This window comes from Juglans microcarpa x Juglans regia, chromosome 8S (assembly GCF_004785595.1).
Source record: "Juglans microcarpa x Juglans regia isolate MS1-56 chromosome 8S, Jm3101_v1.0, whole genome shotgun sequence".
Taxonomy (NCBI): domain Eukaryota; kingdom Viridiplantae; phylum Streptophyta; class Magnoliopsida; order Fagales; family Juglandaceae; genus Juglans; species Juglans microcarpa x Juglans regia.
Genome location: NC_054609.1, coordinates 7,311,509 through 7,323,748, shown reverse-complemented (window position 1 = coordinate 7,323,748; position 12,240 = coordinate 7,311,509). Strand labels below are relative to the sequence as shown.

The following is a 12,240-nucleotide window of genomic DNA, read 5'->3' as shown; positions in this document are numbered from 1 at the left end:
CAAAGGATTGGAATCACCTCCTTTATTAGACCTAATAAAACAAAAAAAATGAAAAATAACGCACAAAAACAAATTGGAAAATAAGAAAGGAAGTGAGGGTCAGGAGCCAAACTCCCACCCCCTCAAGCGAGTTGTGGCTTGGAAAAGTTTTTTAGAGAGAAGGTGAATGTTCTCTCTCTAAGGCAATAGTGGAATTTTTTTTCATGGTGTTAAATAATGAGAAATCATATGTTGGTATTGGTACAATAAATGATAAGTATAGTTTTTCTTAAAAGAATAAATCTTTACAACCTCCTCACACTTCACACTCCACTTTTTTTTTTTTAACTTTTATAATTTTTTCTTTTATCAAATATTTATTATATGAATAATGAATAGAAAATTTGAAATAATTTAAAAAAAATAAACTCAAAAAAATTTTAAAAACAAATTAAAAAATTTTAAAAAATATGGAGTGTGATGGAGGTTGTGTAGCAAAATTCTTCTTAAAATAAAGGCCATAAATAAAACGCAAAGCTATGACATTTTTTTCTCCGGTTGCTACCTACTAAATAAAGAGTAGTACTATATAGCTTTCATTGTAGTGGTGCATACAATGCACACACTATAATCTATTAATTTCTTTTCTCTAGATAGATGGTTGGAATGATGCCACATAAGATGTACAAAGTGACCGCTATAAACATTGATTTTTCCCAAGTTTATTTCCTAAATAAAACATGGTAAGGGGTAGAATCGTAATAATAACGAAGAACGAGTCCAGTTTCATTATCAAGACATAGCCGCCGTGTAATAAATCCGAAATCTGTCTAATCTAGCCATTGCTGATATACTTTCACGTCTCAATTCCTTCCGGCCCCAGAGTCCAGCTCGCTCCCTCGCTGCTCTGGAGTTCCAAGCAATCCCCGTCTCGAACGCCAAACCAAAAGGATTTCGATTCCCTAATTTCCCAATCGTGTTCGATTTCTTTTCCCGGCGGTAGCTTCCAGTTCCGATTCCACCCACCCGTCTCCGAGTTTCTGTCGTCTTCTGTGGAAATGGCGTTTTTCGGATTCTAGGGTTTCCCGAATCGAATTTGCTAGCTACCGAAGTCACACTGTACCAGTTCTTCATCTTGCTTATCAAAATCCTAAACATGGCTATCCGGGTCACCTTCAGCTTCTCTGGCTTTGTCGCCAAAAACCTAGCATCCTCGGCCGGCCTTCGGGCCGGCCATTGCCGCACCGCTCACGAGTGCTGGTTCCGTCCTCGGACCTTCGGTCCGAACGAGAAACCCGAGCTCGATACGTCGGGCACGGTGCGCAATTACCGATCCGATGTGAACCGTCCTAAACCGAATAACTGGGGCAAAAATTCGGCTTCTTTGTACTCCACTCTCGCCGGAGAGGTTCTGGGGGATAAGTGCAAAAGCCCGATTGTGCTGGGCTTGATTTCGATTATGAAGTCAACGGCCTGCGCGTCGGGTACGTCGGCCACGGCGCTCGGCGTTTTCGGGGTTTCGCCCATTAAGGCCTCTTTGATTTTTCCCTTCTTACAGGGATCGAACTGGCTTCCTTCTAGTAACGAGTCGGCTAGTGGGGTTGTGGATAAAGGGGGAACACAGTGTTGTGAGGAGAGCTCAGAGTTCAAACACAAGACGTTTGAGAATAGCGGGTGGTTATCGAAGATATTGAGTTTCTGTTCGGAGGATGCCAAGGCTGTGTTCACTGCTCTGACTGTGAGCTTGATGTCCCAGTCGTTTTTGGCGGAGCCGAGATCGATTCCGTCGTCTTCGATGTACCCTACACTGGATGTCGGCGACCGCGTATTGGCCGAGAAGGTACATTAGCTGAACTCTCTAATTTTACAACCATTTTTTTGTATTCTAATCCGAGAAAGGGCATGTGCCTGGCTGGATAGATTCCATATCGAACTTGATGCGATTTACATCTAACCAATTAGCGAGTTTTTGTAATTAAAATTCGTGTTAAATTTATAGACTTTTTCCCAGTTGCTTGGGATGTGCTTACTTCCAGATTATTTTGTTAATTCAACAATCTCAATTCTTAAAAGGAGTGAACATTTTTCCCGAATTTTCGTTATGGTTTTTATCGTATATTGTAGTTGCCATAAGCGCGGTAAAAGTTTGATTTATTCCTTTTGTGCACTCAATGGATTCCCGAAGATTTTGCATGTTTCTTACGTTGTTAAATGGTATCTAGGATCATAATTTGTGTAGGAAGTTGTCTGATTTTATGGTGGATTCACAGGCTAGTCGATAAATTTGATTGAACGGTTCAGAATTATAGAGATAAGACAGTTGGTCAATGTTTTCTTTTTTCTTTCTGGACAGTAAGCTGATATTTCTGCTTCTGTTCTTGTACCACAGGTTTCATACTTTTTCAGGAAGCCCGATGTTTCAGATATAGTAATTTTTAAGGCACCAATATTAGAGGTATTATGATATGGAAACTAATTTGAAGTGCCTTACGTGGAGAAATCTCTTGGTTTAAGTGGGAATTGCTGATTTTGTGAATTGTTTGCATCTTGTAGGAAGATGGCTTTTGTTCAGGCGATGTGTTCATCAAAAGAGTTGTGGCAGGGGCTGGAGACTATGTTGAAGTTAGAATCCATATATAATTAATTCCATCTATTTCTTGCAGTCTGATTTTTTTTTTTTTTTTTTTTGTATCTAAAAGATAATTTTATATACACTTCTTCCTTTCATCTTTTTTATGTAAGGAAGTTTTTTCCTTACGTTTATCTCTAACACCTTAGATATTGCCTGCCTTTTCATGCGATAGGTTCATGATGGAAAATTATATGTGAATGGTGTTGTTCGAGATGAAAATTTCATTTTAGAGCCACTTGCTTATGAGATGGATCCTGTGGTAATGCCTCATGTTCATCATTTCTTTCTTTTCCTATTACTGATCTGTCACTATGCCTTGCATGTTTGAACCTTGTCCACTCTTCTTGTTGATTTTGCAGCTTGTTCCTGAAGGTTCCGTCTTTGTGATGGGAGACAATCGCAACAACAGTTTTGATTCTCATAACTGGTAATTCTGGAATCTATTATTGCTGATGACTTTTTGGTTTGAGACTGTTGAATTAGGTGGGAAAGAATCATTTTCAGCAGGTGGCTTCTACAGATATTTCAAATATGATTATGTTAAAATCTAGCCCATCAGAAATTTATATACAAAATGTATGAAGAATGTCAATATCAATTGATGCTGGTCCAATAAACACACTTCCAATTTTTTTTAATGTATTTCCTGACATGTTGATTTGTTTACCTTGTCATCAGGGGTCCGCTTCCTATAGAAAACATTATAGGGAGATCGGTGTTTCGTTATTGGCCTCCATCCAAAGTATCAGACACCATATATGAACCACAAGTGGGGAGGAAAGCGGTGGCAGTTTCTTGAAATATTGCCCTCTGCTTGCATGATAATGATCTTTGGTGACGACTATTCATCTGGATGATGATTCTAGAACTTGTTTATCCTCTCTTTTGCCTCATCACTAAGCAGTTGTGAACATTCAACCCTTTTCCCATCACGTGCCTGGCTGACTTCAATTGGTTCTTGATGGATACCTTGTCTATCAGTCTCTTTTCGGATGGCCAAGCTGTCTGCCAGTGCTGCATGAAAAGTGGGAAGAGAGGAATGTAGGAAACATATTTAGCATTCCTTTATCTCATACCTATATTTATATGGTTATTATCCATGGGGGAGTTAAAATGCACTTTGCTAGTCAAGGACTTAAAATGAGCTTGCAGTAGTCAAGGAGTCAGGCTTTGGATGGCTCAAATATCTGCGGTGTGATGGTTTACGATGAAGTCCGGTGCTGCCATCGACTAGACTTTGGTGCAAAAGTTCTGATTCTCTTAGAAGTTGTCTTTGAAGTTTCCCTGATGATGATGAATGGGTGAAGTGATGAAGTCTGGCGGGTACCCTACTATCATGCTGGATTGCTCATGAATTTATCCATACCATCATACGGCATCGCATCTCTGGTCGACGAGCTAACCATCTCATCTTAAAAATGTTCATGGCAAGTGGGTGGTTCTCAGAGCTAGCTTCAATTCCCCATTGTTATATGCATGTTGTGGATCAAATAGTCGGAGTGATTATTGTTAGAAGTGTGTAATAAATGTCTATATTTCTGTTTGGAAACCATCTGTTGGTAACTGCATACCAAAACAGACCATTACACCTATTTCTGGGTGGTTGTTTGTATCGACTTTTGCTCATGTATTTCATCAACTTCCACATTGTTTGCTGCTCTTTAACGCTTTTTTTGTTTTGTTTTATTGTATCATGTTTTTACCATTTAAGTGTGTGACAACCTGGACTTAGCCAAGTCCTTGCTTGTCTTTTGTCACGTTGTTATATTTAATTTTGGGCCATGCAAGAGGAGGCCTCGTTTTGTTTCATAACTCTTCTCAATTCATTTCATCTCATCTAATCATTATAATTTTATCAAATTTTTATGTAAAATAAAATAAATAATTTAATTTTTTTAAATTTTTAAATAAAAATATATTAAAAATATATATTTTAACAATATTTTATTTAACTTTTAACTTTAATCTCAACTCATTTCATATGTGAAAACAAAAAAAAGCATAGAATACTCAGAAACCTTGGGCTTTAGTTAATTATTTATTTGTTTGGTGCATTAAGCATCTAAGCCTATAAGAGAGGCCCAGTAGGCCTTTGGATTTCGGCAAGTCCTGTTGTGCTAAAGCTCAAAATCCTAGGGAAACAAGGGGCACCGGCACACGCCCAACACACCAAACCCTTAGGCCACTTGTCATACATTCAAGGCCCAATAAATTTAGGCAAGATTGTGGGAAGAAGGGGTGAGACGTAGGCCCCGTTTGGATACAAAAACTATCTCATCTCATCTCATTTCATCATTATAATTTTTTCAAATTTCCATACAAAATAAAATAAACAATTCAATTTTTCAAATTCCAAAACAATAATAATATTAAAAAATAATATTCTAATAATATTTTATTCAATTTTTAACTTTCATCTAAAATCATCTCATCTCATCTCACCTCACTATCTAAACCAGCTCTTAGGGTTTCGGTAACCTAAAACCCCTAACACGCTAACCATGACACATGAGCACCAGATTTTGACACTTGTCATACACGAAGAAGGGTAGGAGGATTTTCTACAAGAAAGCAATCATCAGGCGTCTAGGGAAGACAAGGGCCACTCGGCCAATGCATTCACTCACCAACAACTCAGATTTTTCATGCCACTTGTCAAAGCCATGTGAGTGAGTTCCAAGAAGATTTGCATGGGAAAGTGCATGAGGGAGCTCAAGGGACAAGCACATTCCACCTAGAGATTAGGATTTCAGCCAAAGAGGGGTTCATGCCTACCTAAGAGGTTCCAACAACTTTTTTTGCCAAATATCGTTCATGCAAGGGACTTTCTAGAAGATGAATATGGTTAGAATTGGAAGAGGTTCATGGGATAAAACAAAACCCTAGTCCCTAGGTTTCAGCCACTACACCACTCTCCCTCATACACGCCACATGTCACTCAAGATTTCTAAAAAGATGTTCATGGCGAAGAGGGAATGATGCTTAAGAAATGTTCACCACATGCCACTCCAAGTATCTAGAGAAGAGGAAAGGTCTTATGGAAAATTAAGATGGGCAGCCAACCAACACACACACACACGCCTTTGCCAAGTGGCAAGCATGCATACGCCCACTCTCCCAAGGATGATTAGGGTTTAGTGAAAAGACTTTTGAGCCCCAAATGTTTATTGAACCTGGACATAGAGGAAGGACTCGAAAAGGCATTAGGGTTTTGGTTTTTGGAGCCCAACACACCATATGTCAAGAGACCTTTGAGTTCCCAAGGAAAACAAAGATATGGGAAGATGAACAGGAGATTCGACCAAATGATGAGGGCATGCCACTTGGCACCCATGCTTGAATTTCATCCATTTCCAAAGTGAAGTGTGAGAGGAAATCGAAGGGAGCATATAAAAGGATAGAGGCTGGCAGTTAGAAGGCCTTTTGGATGCCATTTGTTCATGCTATGCAATCTTTTCACCTCTCACATGCCTAAATCCACTTTCTCTCTATTTTCTCTCCAAACAAACACTATTTCTCACTCTGTCTTCTTAGGCACGAGCAAGGAAAAAGGTAACAACCACATTCTCAAGGAATATGTCGCACAGTACCACTCTAACCCTCACTACTCACAAGTCACAGACACACACACACACACACACAAGGGTGATGAGGTCACTAGGGTTTCGGATCCAAGGAAGACCACCACCATCATGCCCAAGTGTTCAACCTTTATTTGAGAGAATTTCTTGAGGGAAAACTAGAATTTTTCCAAGAGGTGAAGCCAAAACTAGGAGAAGAGGTTCACACCTCGTTTCTTAGGAATCTCGACTACCTTGCACAACATGCACCTCACCATGCTACACACGCCCAAGACCTTGCCGAGGTCAAGGGAAAAACACGACCACCCTTAACCAAGGATCTCTAGGCCGAATGCTTGGAGTGTCACCATGAGCAAAAAAAGAGCCCTAGCATGACCACCCACGTTGGATTTAGGTTATGTCTTATTGTTTCTAATATTTTGAACAAACATTTTTTACAGCTTGCTTGATCATATTTCATTGCTTTGGACTTTTGTAAGTAGACTCGCAACCTAATTTGGATAATATTTGTATATGTTGTGTAAATTTTGCATTCTTATGTGCTATTATATGAACTAATTGATTGATTATAATCTCTTCCTATGTGATGCCTTGCTATGTCTACTTGTTCATGATGTTTCAAGTATGATTAGAGATATTAGCTCGAGTTGCTTGTTATAACATGTTTATGTAAGCATCAAATGATTCGACCATGCATATGTATTCGGGTTTAAGATATTGCTCTTTTACTTTAGTATGTCTCGAATTCTATTGCCCATGTTTGTGAACTGAGTATTCGAATGTTCTAATATTTTCAAGCCATAACATGAAATGTTCAATGTTGTATCACATGGTTATATGATTCTCGGTATTTACATGTCCCCATGATGCATTAAAAGAGAAGTGTCACAAGTTTCATGTCACATGCATTTGGGTTGTGTACTGTTTTTAAAGAAAATAGTCTGTACATATTTTATCACGACCGCAAATGCTAAGACAAGGGAATGTCTTGGTGGAATTCTTCTGTCCACTTTAGATCGTCGGCAGGCCTCGAATGGATCCTTGTGGAAAGGATATTGGAGTGGGGTACCACCTAAAACTAGTGGGTGTCACATGTGTTATATGCAGTGAAGGCGAAATAACGAATTATCGCATAGTAAGGACTATGACTTAGTCGCCACGGTCAAGTGGGCCGTTAGGTGATGTGGTATCTAGCGGGAAACTAACGGTGCATAGAGGAGCCGTGAGGTATCCAAATTACATGTTACAAAAAGTGTACAAGGCAATGAGTTAAAAATGTGTTATATATAACTGTAAATGTGCTAAGGAAAAATATGTTTTATTGAAAGGTCAAAAGATCAAAGTTACATGTTTTTGAAAAATTAAACTACATGAACTAAGTTTTGTGTCAAGTACATGTCAATGCATTCATCTCATGGTCTGCCTTTATATGCCTATATTATTCGTGGTATGTTGTTTGTTTACTTAATGAGATTTATCAAAATCTCACCGTTATAGTTTCCACTACTATTCCCAATCTGGAATGATAAAAATTGTTACAAGACAAGAGACTGGATATGGGGAAACGCAAGAGGCCAGCACCCCTGATAGTCAATGAGGCCTTGAAGAGCCCTGAGCACTCGGCAGAGCCATCCTTAGTGGAAAGGCTAGAAGCAGTTGATCAACTCATAATTGAAGCTCTAGAACTCTTTGAGGAGTTGAGGAATATAATCAACAAGGATAATGCGAAGTAGATAAGACCTTGTAGGATTTTGAGGTGAATCCTAAAATTTGTAGTTATAAGAGGGAATGGTTTGAGTTGTTATCCTTTGAACCCTCTTGTATTTTGGGATGTTCAAACAATAAAATCTTTTTGGTTTTTATGGTACCATAATATTTTGTAAAATTACTCTAAATCATACTTAGATTTACATGAATTTCTAATACAATTTATTGCATACTACTAGAATTACAATAGGTGCATTGCACCTCAACTGTCATGTACGAAATATATAGTATTGAATTGCATGTCCCAACATTTTAGTTTCTGTCCAATCTCAAGCGAAGGCTGGGTGCGTCAAAAAGTGAGTTGTTAAACTTACTCTTGACGCTAGGCGCAGGAATAGTTAATAAAGTGAATGCTTGTAAGAAGCAGCCTAGGTTGGGTTCAAACAAAACTTACTTTCTCACCTTATTCATGCGGTTAGAAATGCAAACCATAGTATTTATCCTAATGAGAATCTGCCCAAACGGAAGTTTAACTCCTAAAATGTACCTCTTGACATTTGATCGAGTTACTAGATTCATCTCAAAATAACAAGGTTGTTGAAATAATCTCAATCATCTTAAATTAATCATTGACGAAACTCACTAATTTTTCAACTCAATTTTTCATAAAAAAAATTAAATACATTTCAGCTTATTTTATACATTTAAACACATATATTAATTTATTTATATTAAATACATCTCAATGAGATCTACAAATTACTACTATTCACAGATAAATTCAAATCATATAAAATTATCTCAACATCCAAATGCAATCTTAGAAAACCTATAAACTTTTAGGACTTGATACAATTTTAAAGATTTATTTTACAATAAAAATAATATTACAATTTAATGTATCACGCATAATCATTTTCTTATTTTTCTATTACAATTTTGTAGGGTTGCAATATGAAACGTTAGATTATATGGTCTATATTTTTGTAGAGTCGATCCAATAATTACGTGAGCTACGTAAGCTTATATGAGATATCGGTGTAGAATTAATAATTCTCTTTATTTATTAAATATTTTTTTTTATGAAAAATCTTTAATTATAAAATTTTTTTATAAAAATAAATTTATAAATTAACGTAATTTAATTTAATATATTAAATTATAAATATATTTTTATTATAAAAAAAATTTAATCTATCGTATAAAAATATCAACTTATTTTGTAAGAAGTTTTGTTAATATTTATCCGAAAATTATTTCATCTCATATCATTTTATTATTAAAATTTTTTTAAAAATTTATATAAAATATAATAAATAATTTAATTTTTTCAAATCTTAATTTATTTTTTTTAAATTTTAAAATAATAATAATATTAAAAAAACAAATTTAATAATAATTTTTTAAATTTCATCTAAAATTATCTTATCTCATCGACAATCACAGTAAACGTTTTACACCTATCATCTTCTCTGGGCATTATCGTCATTTTACTAGTTCACGATCCTAAATTGGGTTGAAACCTGCCCCTAAGCGGCTAAGCCCGTACGAGTTACGATCGCCGACGACCGAAAACGGACAGTAACAGAGTCCGACTGTTGACGAAACAACTGATGACAACGAGTCGTTTCCCTGTGTCCATGTCCCTTCTCCTCCTCCACTTCCTCGTCTACGTTCAATTCCCAACCTTAATTCTAGCATTTATTCCTTCCTCAAACACCTCGAACTCAAGCCACAACTACATACAGGTACGTTCCTCGGATCTCATCTTGATTCATCTTCTTTAACCATTAATAACGCTCTCACCGGATCCTAATTTGTGGAAAATTTAGGATGTTTTGAAGGAAATATCGGCGAGGCAGAGTTGGGATTTGAATGACGTTAGGGTTTCGAAGTTGGATCTGAAGAAGGTCCGGTTTGGGAGTGCTCAACGGTACGAATATCGGGTCGCGTTTGGCAGGAATCGACTGGTGTTGAAATATGTGGATGGAGTGGATTCATGGAAAAAGCTCGGGACTGAAAAAAGCGATTTTGGGTCTTTGGTCGGCGAGGTTGGTTCTATGGGCGTGCTTGATACGTTTAAAGTGGAGGGTCCGTTTGAGTTGCTGGTCGGTGGTAGCGACGAGGTTTCGCTACAGTTGCCGGTATGCTTTATATTTTTGTACGAGTTAGGTTATATACTGTAAATCTCATTCCATTTCCATCCCAGGTGGCTTTATATATTTTTAGGATAGAATTGAGACTGATATAATATATATCTTATTGAAGCTGAGCTTAAAAAGTTGCTATTTTTTGGGTTTTAGCTCTTACTTAATGGTAATGGGAATCTGAGAATGTATTGGTTGGAAGGCTGAACCAGATTCTTCGTTATGCAGATGGTGGTTTTTGCATGCATAATTGCTATATTTTTATATGGATTAGGAACTGGAAGCGTAGGACTCTAACCTCTCTTTGGGAATCCTTATCTTCAAAATTGCATCTTATTGGTCACTTTTCACTTATCAGTCCGTAGTGCATTTCTCAGTAAATCTCTGCTTCTCTGTATCATATGTGAATTCGTTGATAATTTCTTCTAGTATTTTAGCGCTCTGCCTCTCTCTTTCCCTCTCTTTGCGATTCATTAGGATAATTCTCTGATGCATATATGTTTAGTATTATTCTGTTGGGGCACCAACAGGTTTTGAAATGCTTTAGGTAATTACTTGAAATCTTAAAAGAGGGAAACGATTTTTTCATATCTATTGTTCTAGAGACTGAAAATATTCAAGATTAGCCTTTCATGGTCCCTTTGGATTTTGGTTTCTGGTTTCTAAAGCTGTTTTTTCTTAGTGGCTATAATCTTTGCTCAAGCAATAAAATTTTGATGGTCCGAAGAAAAGGGGGAACTTCTTTTTGGTTGTGAAGGGATGGGGAGTTGAATAGATCAGTAATCAATGTTGCTAGAGCTTTTTGGATCTGTTTTAGACTTTAAAAATCATTCCTGAGACAGTTGACTATAGTTTTCTCTCATAAACATCTCCAGAGGATATCTTCATTTTCTGTTAAGCTTATGAGTTGTTGTGATACAATTTTGCTTAGAAAAAGTAGATAAAGCAAGACTAAAAATTTCAGAAACAATCTTGTATTGGACAGTTGAGTTCACCTTGATGGCAACATATTGGAATGGATAACCTCAATCAACAAAGGCTTTTCTAGCATTTCTTTCTTTTTATACTTTGCTGACCAGCTTGTTTGACAATGTCTGGTTATACTCAAGGATTGACGTTTAATTATTGATGCATCTGTTATAGTCCCATAAATGGCTATGATTATTTTGGCTGCATAGGGGAGTTTCTTTAATTCTACCACTAACTGCCTGGACATGTTGACATCTATTGCCAGATGACCACTTCTATTAAGGGCTTGAATCGAGTTCTTGTTGGTGAAGGCATCACGGTGGAAGTGAGAAGAGCGCAAGAAGTCTCTCTCTTTCATTCATCCAATCTTGGTTTTTTGGTAAATAGAAGTATTGTGAATAACAAGGTGAAAAATGAATTCTGGGCCTTTCAGCATTCTATGTGCATCCCATTACTTCCTATACAAGTTCTAGGGGCTGCATCATTAGTTGCATATAAGACTCGAAATAGGGATGCATACATTGAAACTAAATTTGTTTCTAAGGGCACCATTGAATTGTTGCCTGAGAAGTGTTACAGAGTCTTCAAGGAGCGTGATTGCCCCATTGATTCCTTGAGTTCGGGGATTGCCATGGTGGAAAGAGTTTTGCGGAGCTTTCTTGGTGATAGAATTCTTCAAAAACATTTGAGATTCCTCAAAACTAAGATCAAGGCATCTGCTATCATCCGCTTTCAGCTAGAACTGGAAAGACATGTCAGGAGCAACGACACTCTCCACGCTAAGTTGGCAGAGTGGAGAACAAAGCCAAATATCCAAAGAATATGGTTTGAGGTAATGGCAAGAGTTGAAGCAGAGAGGCTGAAGCCCCTTTCAATCGAGAAGGTGAATCCTTTCATTGGAGTAGACACAGTTTCATGGAGCAATTTAATGGCGAATGTGTCCTTTACACAGTTAGGGTCCATCCTTGTTCCTCCTGAGGCTCTAACTCTGGATGTGAAGTGGTAGGATGAAATTGTTGTATTATAGTTGTGATTTGTGTCATTTTCTGCCTTGTTTGATGATGAATTGTGCAAGCTACCTGTATCAAGCGCACTTTTAATTGGTTCTCATGTACATAAATTTCCAAGAAAACGAGGAAATGAATTCAATTTGCAAACTAGATTCTATCCATGTGTTATGGCTCTGGTAGCATGGTTATTTATTTATTTATTTATATTTTGTTAG

The 12,240-nt window shown here is 37.2% G+C and overlaps 1 protein-coding gene across 1 annotated transcript; it reads left to right on the top strand.

The window, feature by feature from the left end:
• The first annotated feature begins 810 nt into the window (after positions 1–810).
• LOC121244181 lies at positions 811–12,186 on the top strand. Its single transcript, XM_041142208.1, has 9 exons — positions 811–1,819; positions 2,369–2,434; positions 2,533–2,601; positions 2,784–2,870; positions 2,971–3,038; positions 3,290–3,408; positions 9,442–9,647; positions 9,732–10,043; positions 11,281–12,186. The coding sequence occupies exons 1-9, from the start codon at positions 1,136–1,138 to the stop codon at positions 12,019–12,021; spliced, it is 2,352 nt and encodes a 783-aa protein (XP_040998142.1). The 5' UTR covers positions 811–1,135; the 3' UTR covers positions 12,022–12,186.
• Positions 12,187–12,240: the final 54 nt, after the last annotated feature.